General features: G+C 43.4%; 1 protein-coding gene across 3 annotated transcripts in view; it reads left to right on the forward strand.

The window, feature by feature from the left end:
* The window catches only part of SRGAP2 (SLIT-ROBO Rho GTPase activating protein 2), a 226,607-nt gene extending 205,071 nt beyond the window's left edge, over window positions 1-21,536 (forward strand). For 2 of the 3 annotated variants that reach the window (XM_066623037.1, XM_066623038.1), the window contains exons 19-23: window positions 4,150-4,229; window positions 9,649-9,829; window positions 10,686-10,832; window positions 12,329-12,656; window positions 19,257-21,536. In XM_066623037.1, coding sequence (XP_066479134.1) covers window positions 4,150-4,229; window positions 9,649-9,829; window positions 10,686-10,832; window positions 12,329-12,656; window positions 19,257-19,637 — 1,117 coding nt within the window. In that variant the 3' untranslated portion in view covers window positions 19,638-21,536. Of the gene's footprint in view, window positions 1-4,149; window positions 4,230-9,648; window positions 9,830-10,685; window positions 10,833-12,328; window positions 12,657-19,256 lie in introns of those variants that run through there. The other variant, XM_066623039.1, reaches the window with a different exon arrangement.
* The last annotated feature ends 224 nt before the right edge of the window (window positions 21,537-21,760 follow it).

Below are 21,760 nucleotides of genomic sequence, written 5' to 3' on the forward strand. Positions count from 1 at the left end.
CTGTGAGTTTGAAAAAGCTGCATATACATTCTCTTTATATGCAAATTCACTTATCTTCAAGGGGCAGAATTGTCACCTACATCTCATTATCTCCTACTCTGTTCTTGTTATCCGCTAATACTGTGCTGTTGTGACATCAAACAGGCATTGGTATTGGCCTGTAGAGAGTTGTCGGGCACATTTGTGTCTGCTTCCAGACATTCCCTACCATCTTGGGCATGATCTCAGGGACTCCAGTTGAACCTTCACAACTGTGGCGATGATGAGAGGCTGATGATGAAAAGGCTAATTGAGGGCTGCTCTGGGGCTGGGGCAAGACCACAGAAGGGGCCAAGTGGAGAAAGACAGGTGAAACAACCCCATCCCCATTGCTGATCTCTGAGGTCTTGTTGTTAGGTCAACAACCTTTAATAAGTTGAGGGATAGCCAGCACAGAGAAATCACCATCACCACAACATTCAACACATTAAGGGGTATCCAGCACAGAAGAGGAAGCATCAGATGTTGGAGGTGCAGATGAGCCATCGCTCATATCACTCAGTCCCATATACTCAGATATCACTCATTCCCATATACCTCAAGTTAAAATTCCCTTATGGGGAAAGGCTACAGTGTTTGGGGCTCTTCAGTCTACAAAAAGGCACCTGAGGGGGGACATGACTGAGACATACAAGATTATGCAGGGGATGGATAGAGTGGTTAGAGACATACTCTTTTCCCTGTCACATAACACCAGAACCAGGGGACATGTGCTCAAATTGAGTGTTGGGAGAGTTAGAACAGACAAAAGAAAATATTTCTTTACTCAGCATGTAGTTAGTCTGTGAAACTCCTTGCCACAGGATGGGGTGATGGCATCTGGCCTATTTGCCTTTACAAGAGGATTGTACAAATTTCTGGAGGAAAAGTCCATTACAGGTTACAAGCCATGATGTGTATATGCAACCTCCCGATTTTAGAAGTGGGTTACCTCAGAATGCCAGATGCAAGGGCTGGCACTGAGATGTGGGTCTCTTGTTGTCTTGTGTGCTCCCTGAGGAATTTGGTGGTCCACTGTGAGATACAGGAAGTTAGATTAGATGGGCCTATGGCTTGATCCAGCAGGGCTATTCTTGTGTTCTTATAGGTTCATAAAGTTAATAGAGTGTGGACGCAATCCTAACTGCACTCTAAGCTGGCACAAGTCCCTTGTGCCAGCCCAGGAGGGTTGCAAATGTGCCATAAAGCATGTTTGCGCCTCCTTGGGAGCCGACTGGGCCAGCGCAGGGACTTGCACTGGCCCACAGAGGCTGCATCCAGCCTCTGTGCCAACTTGGGGAGGGTTGCTTTGGCCAATGCAGGGGTCTGGGGAGGACGGGGAGGAGGCAGGAGGGAGGCATTTTGGGGCAGGGGGAGGGCGGTCCCAGGGATAGATGGACAGGGAGCGGGAGGTGGGGCTGGGACCCAGCTGTTTTGCCAGATCCCAACGCTGTTCCCTGAGCAGTGTGGAGCGACTTGAAGCTGTCCATTCTCCTTGGACTTGTGCCACCTCCTGAGGTGGCACAAGTCCAAGGAGACCCATTGGGGCCATGGTGGCTTAGCCAGGGGTAAGGGGAAGAGTTTTTCCTTGCCTCCAGCTGAACCATTTCTGGCCCCAGTCTTGCACTGGATACAGCACAGGTCTCCTGGTCTGCCTATTCCAGCACAAGACAGGAGTACTCTGCATTTTTTAAAAAGAGTCCCCTGGATCCTAACCCCATTTTCCCCAAAGGCTCAGTGATTCAGTATCTGCTAATTCAGTATCCACTAGGTTTTCCAGGAAACTAACCTTAGCGGATAATGAAAACTGACTGTACATTACAGTTTACTGCCCTTTTTCTTGTTATGCATTCATTTCTCTCTTTTAACTGGATTTGCATAACTATTTTATTCCCACCATGAACTGACCATGTGGTCCACAAGCATCCTGGTCTTGTACACGGTTCAGCATTTGCCAGATACACATGAGAAGTCTTGATTTTGGAAAACTTCTGAATGTGAGTTTGCCTGAACTCTGAGCATATGTCCTCAAGGCCAGGACGTATGCAGCTAATCAACACAAGGTGACTGGTTAGGGAAAAAGGACCATGTTGTAGGAAAAATGCTTGATCACATCCCTTCAAGAAAGAATGAGTTTGGTGTGTCTCCGAACTTCTGCATCAAACAATTAAGGCAGGGAAATCACTCATTTTAGTAATTGTTCGCTACCAGTGGCACTTTACCTGCAGCAATAAGTTATGCTACAGTGAGAATGATCAACCATAGAACTTGGCGTGTGGCATAGAGGTCCCCTAATGGCTAATATTCATTTTTAAAAAAACTCCCAGCATTTGTAGTCTTATATCCTTCCTGTTTACTATTTCTTTATAGTATCAAAATAGCCCCATGAGTGTTAGAAAGAAAATATTTTTTTTAGGAATTATTATTGAGAACTGAGGGGAGAGATTAAAGGTACTTGTGTGTTTTCCATTGTGTATATCATTTCACTAAATGCTAAATTTTCCTCAAAATGCAACTTCAGCTGTTATCTTTATCAAATATACAAATGCAGTCTAACATCTTAATGTGTAGATTTTGCAAAACAGATTTTAGCAACAACTGTTAAGCTGTGGGTTTATATGAAACCTGTGATGTGATGCTGAATTTTGCTGAACATACATGCAGATGCTTTTGCGAACAATTCTATTAAATATGGCTATCACTAGTTTGTAAAAATAACAATCAGAAACATGTCACTGTGACTATACTTGGGGCTAGAAGAAATGCAAGAGTGAAGGGCTTACTTAGTCCATCTCAGCAACCCCAGACCAGCCTATTTAAGATCCTTTTCCCCACTTACACAATACACAATCTTTGATCAACACATGGGGCTGGGAGGAAGGAGATTGCACCCATTGTGCCTGCCCCTTCTGTGCTTTCAGTGCAGGGGGCTTCCACATTAAAAAGCCTCTTTCACACTGGATATGCACAAGTGGCTGGGGGAAGCACAATCTCTCTACATGTTGTCTGAGCACTATTGAAGGTGTGAACCTTCAATACATTTAATTATTGTTAAAGTCTCTGAAAAAGGCAGATGAATTATTAATATACCTATTTTTTAATCCTGTAGCTTAGAAGAATCTAAGGTTGTTGCACTTTCAGTTCCCACATGCAGACAGATCTCCATAAGGCACAACAGATCTCTGCTTTTTCCCCTTTCTCGCATTTAGTGCACTTGTATTCAGCACGCCAAGCCCTTCTAAGGAATGAGAAGTTTGTGTGTGCCTCCCATATCTCCATCTATTCCCCCAACACACACACACTTGTCAGAGTATGCAAGGAACTTGACTTGTACTTCCGGAAACAAGCAGAGATAGAGGAGAAAGCTGAATCAGGATGTAAGAGGTTACATAGATCTCCCATGCCTCATAATGACATAGGGTGCAATCCTAACCCACTTTCTAGCACCAACATAAGGGCAATGCAGCTCTAAGGTAAGGGAACAAACATTCCTTTACTTTGAGGAGGTCTCCGTGAGTGCCACCCACCTGCAGGATGCAGCACACGTCCCATAGGCACAGCTATGCCGCTGCTGGAAAGTTAGTTAGGATTTGGGTCATAGTGTGCCAAACAGACACATGCTAACAGAGACAGGGCTCTGTTATATCTTATAGGGATCTCTCTGTTCAAGTGTACTGTGCCTGTGATGAGCTGGGTCAAGCCCATGGTTTTTTATCATTTTCCTATCATTTTATCATTTATCATTTTAAGTTTTAAATATCTTTTAAAAACATGTACCAAGCAGCATCTATGTCCTTGAATGGTTTCAAGCCTAATTATCAGAGCAGTTTGGTGAAATGTTATAATCTAATAGAAATGAAATGAATTAAAATTATGCTCAAGAAATGAAAAGTGTATGTGGGGGTGGGGAATCTGAAACACTTACAGGGGCATGGTTAGGAGCAGCGCAAACTCCTTGAGTAATCTTAAAAATAACATTTTTGGAATTTTTTAAGGCACAGGAGACTAATCTGTTTCTTCCTTTGTGAATGAGATAGCCAATATGCCTTTTATGTATGAATGTGTTTGGGTATTTTTTAAGAAATTAGAAAGGCATTGCATTAATTTAATCCTTTCTGTATTTTCTTATAGCGAAAGTCCTCATGGGGAGACAGCCTCCACAGGAGATCCAGCTCAAGATATTGCCACTGAACACCATACAAGCGATGACGGTAAGCACTGCCTAATGGCATCTTTTCAGCTACCGCAATTAGTATGTACCATTTTTTGTCAGACTTTTTAATGAGATGGAGAAAGGTCATCTTCAATGCAATTACTGCTCAACATCACTGAGGCAAAATGATCTGCGTTAGAAATGCCTAGGAATGGTTTCAAGGGAAATTCTTGGAAATAAGCCAACAAGTGAAACCTTTCCAAGTTGATGCCATTTTATCCTGACTTTCACAGCTCAGTATAGCAAACGACTGCTAGGCCTCTATCCCTTGCACTAGCGTTTGGTAATTAGCAGGTAGCCTACAGCTGCAGATTCTAAATACTCTGTCTCTTGGCACTGAGATATAGAATGCCTACTGGTTATTGGTTGTCACTGAGATAGAGCAGTGGTATGCCTTTTGAGTGCCATAACTCCCCTCGTGCTCTGTGGTGGGTCATGGCGCAGTGTTCACATCTGATCCCAAAAGCTTTGCCTGGAGTCCCAAAAGGCTAATATCAGGTTGTGGCAGCCCGCTGTGGACCTACATTGTGGCTAGAAGCTACTTCTGGTTCAAGGAAGCAACTTCCAATTTACTTCTGAGTTGCTTCCACATCCAGGGAGTATTCTGAGGGTCAGCATAGGTCAATGGAAGCCTGCAGTGGACCAGCATGACCCAGAAGCGGCCTCCAGGGACTCCAGGTAAGGCTTTTGGGGCCAGATTTGAACATTTCATTGCGACCCACCTCACATTGGGTTGTGACGCACAGTTTGGGAAACCTGAAGAGAGAGGGAGAGAGATCTCAGCTTGTTGTTAACTGTTGTAGATTCTGCAAATATATGCAGAAATAGATTTTTCAGTGTGTGTGTTAAGCTAAGCATTGGATAACTATCTTAGGCTAGATAGACTATGAAGGCTCCTTTAAGCGAACAGCCATCAAGACAATGGGAGTCCACACTGAGGAATGATTTTGGTAGGAAGATTAATCGTGTTTTCCTGCCTTTTTTCTTATTCCTTTCCCCTTTTTAGATGATCAGTCTTTGGGATTGATTACCTTCAGATACTATATTTGTCTTTACAGTATTCCTAGGACTTACTTCAGTATTCCTAGGGCTTACTTCAGATCTAAATAAATATTTGTCATCACTGAGGGATCAAAATGGCTTCATTCACTGGTTCTTTGTTTTGACGATGAGGTAATAGTGTTCTACTTGCAATTTAGTTCTGAGGAGAGGAATCTAGGCATATTATTTGCTAGAGCTACCTCTGAACACCCTTTCCACTACATAAGCTGGCAAAGTATTGCCAATGTGAGATTGTTCTACTGCACATATTGAGTGTTAAGTGTCAAAAGATGCACCCTGAAGCTGCACAAATGCATTGGAGGTCCTTTCTAATATAATTAACCTGCTTCAGTGCTGGCTGTAGCTGCTTTTCATTGACATCTTTTGTTACAGGGCCTACAAAGTAACATGGTGAATGCCTTTCTAGGAGTTTTACAGGGTAGGGCCTCCCTGAAGTTATCAGTTTCCCCTGATCTACATCTCCCTGTGGGACCTCCTTCTGGGTCCCCTTTTCCCCTTTAGTACCAGGAACATCTAGAAGATACAGGCCTCAGAGCTGTGACAGGAAGAGAGTTGAAACCCTCTTCATCCCATCCAGCCTGGCTTGCCTACTTCCCAGGAGGGCCTGTCTGCTGACTAGAAGGAAGGCTGGTTCTCCTCCTTAGCTTTCTTGTGCTTCTCTTCCCCTGGAGCTAGCCAGCCTCTCGGCCTAGGACTTTTTATGTTCTGTTCTGGCTACACCAGACTTCTCTCCCCTAGGCGATGGCATTGTTACGGGCAATGACATGCCAGCTCCCGTCAGCCTGCCTGCCCTCTCCTGTGTTGGGGGTGGTGGTGGTTCACTCCTCTGAGTAATGGCCTGGACATGCAGGTCCCCACAGACGGGGGAAGGTGTTGGTGTATGGTGCAACCAAAGCCAGACAGCCCTATTCTGAATTATTTTAGCCAAAATTATTAACAGAGGCCAAAAATAGTAGGTTTCTTTTAAGTGTGAAGATGACTGCGTGTAAGCTTGTTGAAAGAATTGGAATGAGTTGCTGGGCTCATTTATTTAAGTCCTCTTGTTTAACTACAACTACACCCTGGTGTGTTTGTTATTACTATTTGCTGATCTCTAAAAGATTCTAGTAAGTTGCCCTAAAGGAAATAAGATACAGTTTTGGGACATGAGAAGTGCTGTGATTGTCTCTGAATTCCCCCTTGTAAACATCCTGGTGGTTTACTTGCTTGAGTTAATTCAATATTTAACAGCACTATTTCATGAATTAAGCAAATACTTATGGCATGGGACAAACTGTCCCTGCTTTCTGCTTATGATATTCTCACCTTTCTGTGATCCATAGGGCTTTTGTCATAAAGTTTATATTTGTTAGATTTATGGATTCTGCCTTAGGGCAGACAATTGGACTAGATGGTTATTAAAGTCAATCATATGCTTCCATTTTCTCTTGTTATGTCAAATGACAACTCATTGGGGGGAGGATAATTACAATGATAGTGGAGCCTTTTGTAGTTCAATGAATGACAGTTAATGAACATTCCTATGTATATAGTTGAACAGAAGTCAAATAACTGCTTTTGATCTTTATCCCCCACTGCCTATGAGGGCAGATCCTGTAGTGCAAACATACTAGGCACTGAAATTCAGTGTTGCTTGTTTGGCTTGAAGACTGAAGTCCAAAAACAAATATTGAAAGTTAAGAAACCTGAGCATTTTGCTCTGGCATAATAAACAATTGCCAGATGAAATATACAGCTCCCTTGCTTGTGATAAAATGCAGAAAGGAGGCATTCTTATTAAAATATATATATAATGCATTAATTGGTGCCAGAAATGAAACAAGCCAGAGGAAAATAGGAAGTCAGAATAAAGGACAGAATCAGTCCTAAGACTGAACTGAGAAATAACTGAGGTAAAAACAGAAGTGAATGATACGTCATATCTTGGATAGCTGGTATGAGCTGAACTTCATCCTTTGGTTCTAAAATGCATGGTACAGACAAATCTTTGTCTTTATTGTCACTAAAAAATCCATTATTGAAGTTTGGACTTCAATATGTACTTGCTTGGCCTTTGGCCAGTCTCTCTGCTTGCAGCTGTGGAGGTGTCATCCAGGGACTTACCCTGGGCAGCGATCCACAGCAGGGAAGGAGAAGGACGGGGAAAGGCGAGCTGAGGGAGAAGGAGCCCAACCCAAGGGAACACCAGAGCACTGCCCTGGGGGGGGGGGGTGAGGAGCCACCCAGGGAGGGTAAGGCCCCATGGCCACCAATGCAGCCAGCCTACTCACCCATTGGGTGGGGCAGAAGCTTCCCAAGAGACAGGGCAGCCCAGCTGCAGTTACCCCTTTTAACAAGTAGGACAGGGCCTGCAATAAGATGACCTATTCCTGGCGAGATCAGGAAGAGGCGGGGCTGGAAGGGCTGCCCAGGAGGATAAGAAGAGACCAGGCAGCCACAGAGAGGGGAAGCACCTTCCTGAGCTCCAGCAGGGAGGAAAGGGGAAAGGCAGAGGAAAGGAGGAAGGCCGGGCCCCTTGCAACTTGGAGGCAGACACAGCCTGGAGGCAGCCACAAGCCGGCCAAGGCCAGGGACTACGGCCCAAAGAGGGGAGAGCCTCACCAGGACAATTGGAGAACCCCCACAGGAGGGGACCCCAGGAGCGTATCTAGCCTGACCCCACTTACCTGGGGGGGACTATTCCCCACCTAGCTGGACCAGGAATCCGGTGACCACTGGGTCAGAAACAACCTGGGAAATTGAGAAGGGGACAAGCACGCAATCCCGACCCCTCCCAAGACAACTCCCATTCCAAGGAGGCTGCCCTGGCATACGGACCTTCCAGCGGGGAGCACAACTTACCCGGCACAATTCTTGGTGAGGATTACTGGAGAGGGGACCCGTGAGGTAACTGCCCCCCCTTTTTGGTTACGGTTATGGACTTTAACTGGCATTGTATGGGGAATGCCCCAAGGGTTCCTGTGATGAAACAGGGCCCCACAGATGAATGTAAAAACCGCAACTAAAGAAAAAAAGGTCAACAACCCCCTTTTTGCGGCTCCCCGTTCTTCACATCGGTCAGGGAGAGACTGGGCGGACCTGGACCACACAGCAGACACCGCACCCCTTGAGTCCGCCCCCAAGATGGACATCACAGGAGGTTAAGCTCATTGCTTGGTAGGAGAGCCTGCTAAGGCTGCTGGGTCAGGCAGTGGCACTGAAGACTCTTGGCTTTTAGATAAATTACTCCTGTACTTCCTGACAGAGGATGCCATTGTTCTTGCCCCAGAAAGGACTTCCTTCTTCATTGCACACCTTTCCCAACGCATAATTTTAAATTGCTGCCTGATGGATGCTATAGGGCTCTTATGTAGTGGTTTATTGCATAATGAATGTTGGTCAATGAGAAAGGTGTTGTGTGCTGAAAGTGAATTACAAACAATATACACTAGATCCCAATGAATGTGTTCAGCATAGCCAAACAAAATTTATCATCAAAGGCAGCAAGAGAGGAAAGAACGTGGCTCAAAGCTGATTTTGGAAAGCCACTGTTGAGGTCATGATTGGTAGAGATTGGTTGGAAGGCTTTATAAAGCAAAAGCTTGAGAACTCATGAATGTCCAAGACTGGGATCTAAATTTTGCTATTCTTCCAGTCTTTTCCTCCAGCCCCAGGGCGCTTACTGTCCCTTACAGAAAGAGTGCTTTGCTTTAGGAGCAGGAGGTCTGAATCAGGAAAAAGAAGCGAATAGACCTGTGAGCAATGGCCATTAAGACTGTCTCATTATGACTATGTCAGGTGCCGGGCGTGTCAAACTGCAGTCTTGGACAACAGGGTCAGGACCCCTTGCAGACGGAGAAATCTGCTAGGCTATCTTCTGCTCTGTAACTTCATTGCTGCAGATGACCAGAAGGCATACTGCACCTTTCAGGTCCACTTGATCTGAGGAACCGTTAAGACACTATCAACCATATGTAATTGTCAAGTCTGTGGCCCAGTTCCTCAGTCTGAGTAATATGCAGATTGAGCTGGTAATGTCTGCTTGTAATCCTGGCCTGAAACTACAGAACTCCTGGCCCACCTTCTGGCTGCTACCCTTGATGTTATGCCCCATAAGTGAATCCAAGCCAAGTATTTAAACAGCTTTGAACGTTTGTGTTGGTTATACTAGACATGTGCCATCCTGAGGTATCTCTGATGTGCTTCTGTCCATTGGGATTGGTCTGCATTGTAAGAAGCATTTAACCTGCATTGTTTTCACTGACAATAAATAAATCATTGATCTTTAAAAAGATTAATAAGGATAATGGGTAAAATTTTGCAAGCCTTGTATAAACATAAGCTTTCAGTTAATATTTTGTTTATTTTTCTTGTAGAATGTGAACCCATTGAAGCAATAGCCAAATTTGACTACATCGGCCGAACTGCACGTGAGCTGTCCTTTAAAAAGGGGGCTTCTCTCCTGCTTTACCACCGGGCCTCTGACGACTGGTGGGAGGGCCGTCACAATGGAATTGACGGTCTGATACCCCATCAGTACATCGTTGTTCAGGACACGTATGTTAACTCTTGAGACCATTGGGGCACAGTACTTGGAACAGCTAGGTTCATTTATATTATTTCTGCAAAAACAATGACTTGAAATTCCTACTATGACTAAGAGACCAATCCTGGGGTCAGCGTGCCAGCTCACCACCGGCGCGCAGTGTCGCAAATGTTATAAGGCTCGTTTGTGGGCCCTACTGCCAGGCCAGCGGTAAGCCAGGCCTGGGCTACTGCTAGGCAGGCACCTGACCTCCACTGCTTGGCGGTTGCGTGGACCGCTGAGCAGCGGAGAGGTAAGCGGGGGCAGGGAGGAGGTGTTATGGGGTGGTGGGGAGAGGGCAAAATTGATGGAGTGACACTCCACTGGATCCAAAGCCTCCGTGTTGGGCTTTCCACCTGACATGGAGGCATTTGATTCACCGCCGACCTTTTTGCGGGGCTATTATCTTTACCCGGGGAAGGGGACAAAAGTCGCCTTCTCCTGAGGAGTTGCTGGTGGCTGCCCAAAGTACATAGGATGCAGCGGCAGCTATTTTTGGCACCGCCACAGCCGCACACCCTGGCAGCGCAGGATTGGGCTGCTTGGGTATTGTGGAACTCAATTGTTTCATTTGGTCAATTTTCTGAACAAAGTCAATCAAATCCCCTGGATAAAGTATCTTAGTTGTACAGGTTCTTGTTTGACTGCTCTAAAGAACCCATGTATCACATGACCTTTGAATAAGGCATTCAAATGGGATGTTACAGGATGGACCAAAAATTGTTCCTTAAAATGTGATGATAAAATGATGGTAACCACTGAAACCTACTGTAGCCTATCCTTATGACATAACACTATATTGGGGTTGTGATTCCTTTTCTTTCCTAGTGAGGATGGTGTATCAGAAAGATCAAGTCCAAAATCCGAAATAGAATTAAATTCTGAACCACCAGAAGAAAAAGTGATGGCCAGAGCTGGTTCTAACTGCCCAAGTGGAAGTCATGTTGCAGACATTTACCTTGCAAATATCAATAAGTAAGAGTTAACGTTTTCTGTTTTGCACAAAAGGCCATGTGCTATACAGAGAGAGGAATGTATGTGTTAGGGATTTAATATAATGGGGGCCAATATAATTCTCATATCCAGTCATTTCATTTCCGTCAGTTTAGTAACTGAAAACATTTCATTCATGCAACGTTTAAAAATGCATCAGAATCTCTGCATTATCTTGTTGTGTTGGACCAATAGTAAATTCTGCTCAAATTTTGAAGGGATTTCAGGTTGTCTCAGCAGAACTGTAGTATGCTATCTTTCACGTTCATTTAGTTACTATGTTGAAATACAGGTGCAGCCTATTTAGCCACAGATTTTTTTATCTGCAGATTTGTCTCAATGCGAATGGGGTGGGGGAACCAAAAGTCACACACACCTTTGCCTCCTTTGCCCTGTGCTGGCGTCTCACTCCATTTCCAGGCAGCTCAAAACACTGCAAAAAGGCTCTGCCTCGCCCAGGCAGGGAAATAGCCCTGGAGCCCTGGAAGAGGTTCCCCTTGCAAAGGAACAGTAACACTCCTGGAGCCCCTGAGCCAGCAAAGAGGCTGAAGAGGGGAAGGAGGGGCCGAAAATCTCTGTAGCCAGAACACATGCAGCAAGGTAGAGCACTCTCTCTCTCACTCACACTCACACAGGGGCAGGTGTGCTAGCAACAGAGTGGTTTGCTTTAAGAAACCCAGGGAGTGTTTGCCAATTCCCCCCCCCCCATTGAGATGGTGCAAGCAATCACCGACACAAGCAACCACCCCCCCATGGTGCAGGTTATCACCAACACAAGCAAGCCTTCCTACCAAGCAAAGCATGAGATTTAGCCTACAGTCCTCTCCACACTTTCCTGGGAGTAAGCCCCATTGACTAGAATGGGGCTTACTTCTGAGTAGAAATGCATAGGGCTGGACTCTTAAAAGATCAGCATCCCAACTGTGAAAGAAGCCAAGTAGCTGGCAACAGGGAGGGCTGAGTATGGAGGGGAGGGAATGGATAACAGCTGCCTTAGTTTCCTTCCACTAAGTGGAAGGAAGCCTGACAGTGGAAGGTAAGCCGAAGTGGAAGGAAGCCTGACTAAGCCTGACACTGAGTGTCAGGCTGCAGCGTGTTTGCGTAACTCTATGGAATTTAGCACAATGTGTTTTTCGTTAATTGCGCCGAGTCACGGAATGGAACGTGAATAAATAGGTGCCACCTGTATGTCAATAGTATCAAATTTCTTAAGATTGTGTCATAAGTAAGTAAAATACATTCCATGGGACTGCAAAGAATACTGACTTCTACTATTCAATCACCCTTATTACAAGTAGAGTGAAAATCTGCTTAATTTTGTTCATTTGGTGATACCAAGATCTTTTCATTGCTGTTCTGGGATTGGTAGTGTTGAAGTGCAACTTCTGCAAAACTAAAGTACTGTAACTTTAACTTCTACAACACTGAAATACCTTTAAATTAAAAATAACTTTCCTCTTCCACTTTTATGATAACAGGCAAAGAAAGAGACCTGAGTCTGGCAGTATACGAAGAGCTTTCCGTCAAAGTGACAGCCATGGACTTCCCAGCTCGCTGGGAGAACCAGCAGCAGCAGGAGCTGTGGCCAGTTCTCGTCCCTCTTCACAACCCATTATGAGCCAAAGTCTCCCAAAGGATGTACCAGATACATGCTCTATCAGTGGCCATGGCAGCCTCAATTCTCTCAGTCGGCATGCCTCTCTGAAGAACAGGATAGATAGCCCTCACATTCGGAAAAATGTGACTGCAGGAAGGTCAAAAAGCTTTAATAACCACCGACCCGTGGATCCTGAAGTAATTGCACAGGTAACAAAAGATTTCAGGCCAGTCTGAGCTAAGATAAAATCTGCCCCAGCAAATAAAATCTGCATTCTCTTTAAAAAAAAAAAAAAATTCCCCCATGTTGAGGTTCTCTGAACATTTGCCCTAATTCTCAAATATTTTCCAAATATTCTCTGAATATTGTATATTTGGCAACAGATGCTATTTGATATCAATATTTTATATTTTGCTTTAGTATTTGCTTCAAATCAGGAAACGTCCACTTAGAGGTGAACAAAACAAGTCAAGTGTTGAATTCTGAGGTAACCTTTGATTTTGAATTTCAAATTCAAATCTGAATTTTTTAAATTTTAAATTTCTGTTTTTTCAGTTCCAAAACTTCAGTTCAGTTTGTGTTTATTGCATCTTGTTAATCCGAAAAGCATGCAACTACCCCTGTGCTTAGTTGACTTGGGGCCAAACTAGACCTATGCTGACTTGTGTTGATAAGAAGCATGCTTATTACCACACTTGCTACTTTTCTTCTTAAAAAAAATGTCTGGGGAGTTTGGTTTTCATGGGAATGATGACGGGTGGGGAGTTGTAGGTAGCCTTTTCATGTAGTTTCATTTTTCCACTGAAAATTGACCTTCCAAACTACTGTAGGCACCTAAAGCAGGTACTTGCTACAGACAGCTGCTTCAGAAGCATATAACAGTTTGGAATGGAGGGGTGTCTTTCCTCCCAAACACCATGGTCCTCATGAAAGTATCCCCTCCACGCACACACACACATTTTGCTTGTTTGGAAAGGTACGTCTTTTTCCGATATAAGTCATTGCACATTTTGCTTCAACCTTCGATCTATAAGAGGCTGGAAAGGACCCAAATTCTTTACTTAAAATATCCTAGTCGGACTATGACAGTGCATGCAACTGAGAACCTTGGTTTATGAGCAAATCTAGAGCATAAATGATTCCCTTAAACTAAGATAGTCGGTTAATGCAGCCCTTTCTGTGCCCATGTCGAAAGAGCTAAAACTTGGAGAAAGATAAAAACCTGGGAACAGTCTATTTGGCTCCAGACTTGCCAGGGTATGTTTCCTTCAAGTTTCAGAAAACATATAAAAGCAAGTTTATAGTGTAAAACTGAGGGCGCAATCTTAACCAACTTTCCAGCACCAAGGTAAGGGGCAATGCAACTCTGAGGTAAGGGAACAAACTTTCCCTTACCTTGAGGAGGCCTCCATGACTGTCACCCAACTATGAAATACAGCCCACGGCGCACTGGTACAGCTGTGCCAATGCTGGAAAGTTGATTAGGAATTGGGCCTGAGAGTTGCAACTAGATACCTGTGCTTCTAACCACTGAAATTCCATTAGTGAGTAGGAAGCCACTTTCTTCATTTCCTGCCCCTTACACTTGCCTTTGAGGCCCTTGAGATTCTGAATGTTCCCAACTCTGGATACTGAGAGGAACAACAGATTTTTCCAAAACTCTTGTGTTTATATGCTGTATAACTCTTCTATTGGATTTATCACCCCAGCCCAAATCATCTAGTCCAGGGGTGTCCAAAGTTTTTGGCAGGAGGGCCACATTGTCTCTCTGACACTGTCAGGGGCTGGGGGGGAAAATAATTAATTCACATTTAAAATTTGAATAAATTTACATAAGTTTAAATAAATGAATATATTAAAGAGGAACTTATATGAATGAATGAAGGTCTTGCAATAGCTCAAGGCCTATAAAAGGCCTTGCACAAAGCCTTTCCTTTGCTGCCGCTACTGCATCACAGATGTGAAACAACAAGCAGTGGAGGGAGCCCTCATCCCACAGCTCATGCGAGAGGTCAAACAGTCGCCCTCACACTGAGAGCGGTTGTGTCAGGCCAGTGTGGGCTCCAACAAATCTCCGGAGGGCCAGAGGCTCATTGAAGACTGGGGGCAAGTGGCCCCAGGGCCGGGGTATGGGCACCCCTGATCTAGGTGATGACTTTGGTGAGAAGTGCATATAAACATACCTTCTTTAAGATTTATTGCATTTTTCCTACTTTTCTTTTTTCCCAATTGATAGTGTGGGATCTTAAGAGATTAACTTGGCATGAATTGAGACATAATGTGAAATTATAATTTCTTGCTAAACATTCTATCTGCATCTGAGCCAGTTAACTGTTTGGGATAAACAAAAGTCTGAAGCCATGGTTTGGATTGAAAACCATGGCTTTTTGCTAACTGTGGTTTCTTATTACGTCTGGATTTACAGACCATTGGCAAACCACAGTTAGGGCTCTTGCTTAGCCTCGAGAAGCTGCTGCTCCTTGAAGATGAGAATGGATTTATAAAGTTGATCTTTAGCAGATTGGTGCTGGGGGAGGGCAAACAAGCAGCTCTAAACCATGGTTTCTCTAATGTATGTCTAGGAGCTCAAACCATGATTAACTACAGTTAGTGAAAATCAGAGTTTCATATTATGTCTGAACCCTGCTTTACATCAGGGGACGGGAGCCACGGAACTTTCTTAACAATCTTCTCACCTGTCCAAATTTTGTAAGATGATCATCTGACTTACAACTCTGGTTTATTTCTTTTCCACTGTGCATCCTTTTCATATTATCATTATTCATAACTTTTGTTTATGCCATTTTGCTTCACCTAGATCATTTGGAATAAAAGTTTGTGAAGTCTTCATAGAGCCATTATAACAGTACTGTTATACGCTTTCAAAAAGTTCAGGTCTGTTACAGAAAACACTGCAGTTCTACAGCTGTCAGCATCTTTGAGTTCAATATGTTTGAAAAGCAGGGTTTTGAACCCTCTGCCATTTCTGTGAATTTGATGGACTATGGTTAGGAGCTGATGGATCATGAGCAAATACATTTTTTTAAAAAATCATCCTTTATTTATCCAGGATTTTTCTAGTCCCTTTTCTTATGCCCTGCAGTTTCAGTCTGGGATAAGGAGCTACCTTTGAGCAAAGTAGATTTCAGGGTATGTTTCTGTTGGCAGGAATATGGGACAGTTTCACCACTGTGTACACTGCTGTGCCTAAATGGTACTGAGACCTTTGGACAGAATTAGCATAAAGCAACATGGTAAAAAAATCATCTCTTTGTCTGAATATTTGTCCAGCTTAGAAATAAGCTTTAAGGAGCCCACCATCATGCAGAGCATTAGGGTTGTTCTTACAAAAGATTGATAGTGCAAAATTTTGATTATCTCAGTCCAGTGTGGGACACAAACCTATATGACCATGTTTAAGGCATCATACTAATTTCAACAAACGTCTTGCATCCTGTTTTGCTTGATTAGCTCTTCGCAGAATTAAGCCCCAGCTCCATATCACTTTTTATCTCATAGACCCCATCTTCACCTTCTAGTGCTTAGCACCGGGAGCTATTGGACCAAGTATGCTTTAAAGCTGGGAAAGAACATTAACTATTCTCAGACCTCCTGTCAAACCAATTCCAGAACATGTTGGAAATCAGTTGTTAAAAGTTCTAGAGCAGGGTTTCTCAAACTTTGAGGGAGCTTTACTTGGGAGGGGCTAGGGCAGCAATGTGATCCCCAGGATCTTGTCACTGAGGGGGGAGGGGGGTGCTTGTGACTTACTTTACATGATGCTGGGCTGCAGCAGGCTGCAGGAGGCATGGGAAGCCCTGCGCAGCCCTGCACAGTGCTCCCTGACACTTGGAACCTGCAAAAGAAGTGGGCGCAAAGCACTTCCATTTTGCAGGAGGTGCTTTGCACCCGTTTCTTTTTCAGGTTCCAAGCATCAGGGACCGCTGTGCAGGGCTCCCTGCACCTCCTGCAGCCTGCTGCAGCCCAGCATCGTGTGAAATAAGTGACAAGCGCCCCCCTTAGCGAGGCAATCCTGGGGATCACGTTGCTGCCTCTCTCTCCTTCCCCGCCCCTTAAAGGGACAGGGAAGAGTTACATGAACTGGTGGGTTGCGACCCACCAGTTTGAGAACCACTGGTCTAGAGGCATAAAGTATCTTGCCAGTCTGCAGCTAGAACTCTGTCAGTACTGACAATGTGCTCAGAGAAAGCCTTTGCCAGTTGTGTCCTTTCCAACTGTAGATGTACTGTACTTGCATGCTTGGCCAGTCTTCTGCTTTTCTGTGTGTGATAGATTTGTCAAAAGCTCAGGCACACTCAAATCTCATATTACAAAGCTCTGCATTTGAAGAAAACAAGTTATGCTGGACGGAAAAAAATCAGAGGGATGTCAGCTGCCAAGTAGAGACTCTACGGCTTTTGGTAGTAATAGCTCCTTTATGTAGCCTTTAGCTCTCTGTGCAAATATTTCATTCCATTGTTTATCCTGCCTTATTCTGGGGGCTCAGGGCAGGTTTCATTGTATTTGGAAACGAAACATAACCACTAAAAGGTTGTGTGGAGGGAGAACTACTATGTAAAACATCAGGATGAAATCCCACAAAGCTTCACCAAATAGAAATAGCTCATCCTTTGAAGCACTGAAGTAGCAGCAACATGTCAAAGCTTCCAGAAATCTGATCTTGCAAGTAGAAGCTGGCAATCCTTATCCAGTATGCATTTCCTGCATCTCTTGTTATGCACCTCACCACCCATCAAAAGCTTGAAAAGAACAAACACATGCATATAAAGCGCTCACAGATTTGTATCCAGTTCTTTGTTCTTATTCCTGTCCGAAAACAAACAGCTCTGTATTAAATGTGGCTTCAGCCTTGTGCCCATCAAGTGTTTTTACCTGGCCCATTTCACAGGTGTGATACTACAGGTCAAGTTGTAAGTAGAAGTTATCTACTACTACCACCTGAACTTGGCTAGATTGAACAGTCCGAACTGGTCCCAGTTTCCATATTCCTTGGCCTGTGAGAATAGTCTGTAGTGCTGATTTTGATCCTCTTTTTTTCCTAGCGTATTTAATTAGTCTATATGAGAAACTTGTGAATGGTTCACATTGCCTTGATACCTCTTTCAATGCTTTGAATGATATGTATCAATCTCTGTTGCCTTTCAGTTAAACTCTGCTTTTATGCACTTCCTTTTCCTTGCCAGAATGTATCTTCCAAAACGGAATACAACCAATAAGAGAAAAATGAACTGTATTAAATTAAGAGGACGTGAAAAGGGAGCTCTTATGTGTCACTTCAAACACTGAAATAATCATCTTTGGTTTGACACTAGTATCTTTTGGAGATGTGTGTTTTGATTTAAAATGTTTTCAGTCTAGGATCACAGGCATTGGGTTACTGTCTTTGGTTTCCCCTCCTCCTCCTTGACTGATTTACCTCCCTGTGTGCCTTAAAATGCCTTTAAGGAAACTAAAATGTTGTAGCCAAGCTGTGAGTCATGGAAAAGCTAAATCATTTCAGCTCTCCAAGAATACTGTTACACCAGTCAAGTTAACATCTATAGCTGAACTTCCCAGTAAATCTGTAGCTCAGTCCAGGCAGGGCAGGGTGGAAGACTGGCTCAAAGCTTTCTTCTACTTGTGTCTATTGAATTATTTGCTGTATGGTGGGAGGATAGTGTCATAGAGGCAATATTTTTACATATAACAGTCAACAAAACCTTTATTAGGCATAAAATTTTTACATATATCTTCAAGGAGTCTGGATACTAAGACATAGTGAATAGCTTCAGAGAAGAGGTGCTAATGTGTGCATACTCCTGGCTTTAAGGTGAGTGTCGCTCATTAGCCATGTAGTAAGCAGATGATTACATTACCATTCTTTTGAGGAGTTGCAACATCTTCAGTGGATGTTCTTTCAATACAAGGGCATGGAAAAGAACATATGATTGTCAGAATTTTGGTATTCTCTGTCAGTCATTTGGATCAAAGAGCTAATTTTTTATCTTCAGAGCAGCAATTAACATGTAGGAAGTAGCAGATAGCCTAAAATACCAACCTTTGGTTTTAATGCCAATCAATAACATGTTCCTCACTATTGACTGAAATTGTGTGGTCACCTTACTGTGTGTGTGTGTGTGTGTGTGTGTGTGTGTGTGTGTGTTTACTTATTTTTAAACTCAGTCCTACCAAACTTGGATAGTTAACTTGGGTGGTTTTACTCCCAAGTAAGCATGCATGACTGAAGATGGGGTGCTTATTTAAGCCATTTCTGCCCACTGTTGCATATATACAACAGGGACCAAATGTGTACACCTTATGGTGGGACAAAAATGGGTTAAGGAAAAGATCAGAATAAGACCAGAAACACCAAATGATTTACTGACCTCTAACTCTGAGGAGTAAAAGAGAAAATATCTCATAGTTCTGAGACGGTCTTACCAGCCCACCCATGTGGTTGAATGAGATCATGCATGATCTAGTTGAACTCTTTGCTTCCTTAACTCCATGGACAGGATTTTTTTTAATGGGTTGGGTGTTCATCCAACCTCTCACAGTTAGCAGTATGCTGGTTCCCAGCCCACATAGCTTTCCATTCTGCCTGCATTATGTTGCAGACAAGGGTGATAGTGACACCTACCTTCCCTACAGTGGTAGCACAGGACTCTTCTTTCCATATCATTACTGTCATGACAGGAGCATCTTGACCTTTGAACCTGGCTACCTACACTTAATACTTTCCAGTCATCACAGAGAATTAGTTAAGCTGTCTTCTAACTTGTAATCATGTCCAACTTGTCTTTTTGCAGGATATCGAAGCTACTATGAATTCTGCTCTGAATGAACTACGGGAGCTAGAAAGGCAAAGCAATGTGAAGCATACACCAGATGTTGTCCTTGACACTCTGGAACCATTGAAAACCTCTCCAGTTGTGGCGCCAACCTCAGAGCCTTCCAGCCCTTTGCATACTCAGATCCTCAAGGACTCTGAACCAGGCTTTCAGCGGAGTGCCAGCACTGCAAGCGACATCCCCTGTGCATTCAGACCAGCAAAGTCTGTCAAAATGGCTGCCCAAGTCAAGCCTCCAGCAACCAGGCCCAAGCCTACGGTTTTCCCCAAAACAAACACCACAAGCTCTGCAGTTGGCTCAGCATCTCAACCGTCTGCTGACAAGTCCTGTACTGTCTGAACTTGAACCCTACTGTGAAAATAGCATTTTTTTTCAGATGAGGGGACCCTGTTAAGGAGACATTAAAATTTCTATTTAATTAGTTACTGAACTTTTGCTGAAGATTAGTTTGTAAATTGCTTTCGGCAGGGATATCCCTCGGCAGGAAAGCCACAACTAATTAATCCTCACTGCACCTCCATCATCAGTAATATTAGGGTGTCACAGATCAGTGTAACCTTAAGATGCTGAAAGTCTTATAGCACTGTGAGGAAATCCGATGAGGAAAAAGCAGAACTGATTAGTCTGCTGCTAGTAAATAGGCATTGCCTTGTTCAAGGGTCTGGTCACTTAGAGAAATTTTCATGTTTTGGAGACTGGTAGCGAGGACTTATGTGCTTCAATCACTACAGGGAAACAATACTGTATTGTTTACCCATCAATGCTTTGTGTCTCATTGGTTTTGGTGGACCTAGGCATGTATGGAGCCTTTTCTTGTGCACTATTACAGTGCTCAGTGGCGCCAGAAGGTCTATTAAGTTTCTATTACATCTTCTCAAGAGCACATATTCACAAAAATAAACAGTTTTCTGTCCTAGGTTTAAAAAAAAAAAATCATAAATCCTCATGAATAGTGCCACATGAGTATGAGTATAGTCTTAAGGAACTGAGACGCACAATACAAGCACATATAGTTGTGCTAGTTTAAAGCTAAACTTATCTTGTGGAGAAATGCAGGGTGCAAGAGTTTGCATGGTTAAACACCTCCCCCTACTTGTATCTTTGCTTGGTGCTTCCAAAAACAAAAAGCAGCCTTAATGCTTTGAAATGAGATTTTAAATCCCTTTCTCTAGAACAGCCTCTATGCTCTTTCATGAGGACTCAGAAGACAAAAGAAAAATATGAGTTACATTCTGAAAGCCAGCTACTGTTCATTTTTTCTCTCTCCAGAATGCCATTTCCAAATGTGCATATTTGCAGTGTCATTTGCAATACAAGATGAGTTCAAGCCAACCCCTCCAGGTCGGAACAATCCTAAGGTCAATATCTGCTTGGCCCGGTCTTTCTCTTCTTTTTCCTTCCACCCCCCCCCCCTTTTGTGGCTCAGCCTGCTGTGAGCTTGTGGTATAAGCAGCATAAGGCAAATAAAATAAAAGCTCCTGTGGCACATGGAGATAGTCCAGGAGGCTGCACATTTCTGTGATAGATCACCAAGTCTTCAAATACTCTGCAGACAGTCAAATGAATCACCTTACTATCTAGCATATTTACATGATGGATTGTAGTTGTTTGAAACAGCAACAGACTGTGTGGATTCTTCTTTGCCTTGAAAGGGAATTTATTTTTCAGGACGGTAATGATTTTAAAAAGAAACGCACACTTCACAGCCAAGAGGGAGTCCTCTGCCTTCTCCATCTCCTCCAGCCAAAGGGACTCTAAACAGAAATAGATTCTGACTCGCATTTCTTTGATTGCCAAGTTGGGGGGGGGGCAGGATAAGGAACTGAAAAGTGTTTTCTTACATGCTATAGGCCTGAGCTGCAATCTGTTTTTCTTGTGGTTTTATGAATGGAATAGTTAGTAACTGATATTTTAATAGAAACAAGATACTTATCGTCTGCAAACAAAAGGTGACAGTAGTCATTTCAAATTAATGTAACGTAGTTACTTGGACAGACTTTTTTATCTTTTAATCTCCCTACAAGGAAAAAGGTTGTGTGTGGTTTGTTTTTGTTTTTTAAATAGCTGTCTAAAAAGACTTGACAATCTCACATGCAGAAGTAGAAACCATGTGAAAAATTTGGGGCGGGGAGTTTTTTTTTCTTTGATTGCCAGGTAGCAATCACTTACTGTCATTTCAGTCATTAACTAGCCATTGCCTTGTTTATACCATTGTGTGTGTGTGTGTGTGTGTGTGTGTGTGTGTGTGTGTGTGTGTGTAACCAGCTCAAGTGAAAGGCAATGGAAACTGCAGCTGCAACACAGTCATTAGCTCTCAGGATGGGGCAGACTCCTAATTCAGAAATGGAATTCTTTTATTTAAAACAAAAAACCAGTGTTTCACTCAGGCAAAGCTACTGGATTTTTTTTTTTTAGTTTTGTAAGATCATATTAGGGTTGCCAACCCTTAGGCCTGATGAGGG

This window comes from Tiliqua scincoides, chromosome 4, assembly GCF_035046505.1.
Source record: "Tiliqua scincoides isolate rTilSci1 chromosome 4, rTilSci1.hap2, whole genome shotgun sequence".
Taxonomy (NCBI): Eukaryota; Metazoa; Chordata; class Lepidosauria; order Squamata; family Scincidae; genus Tiliqua; species Tiliqua scincoides.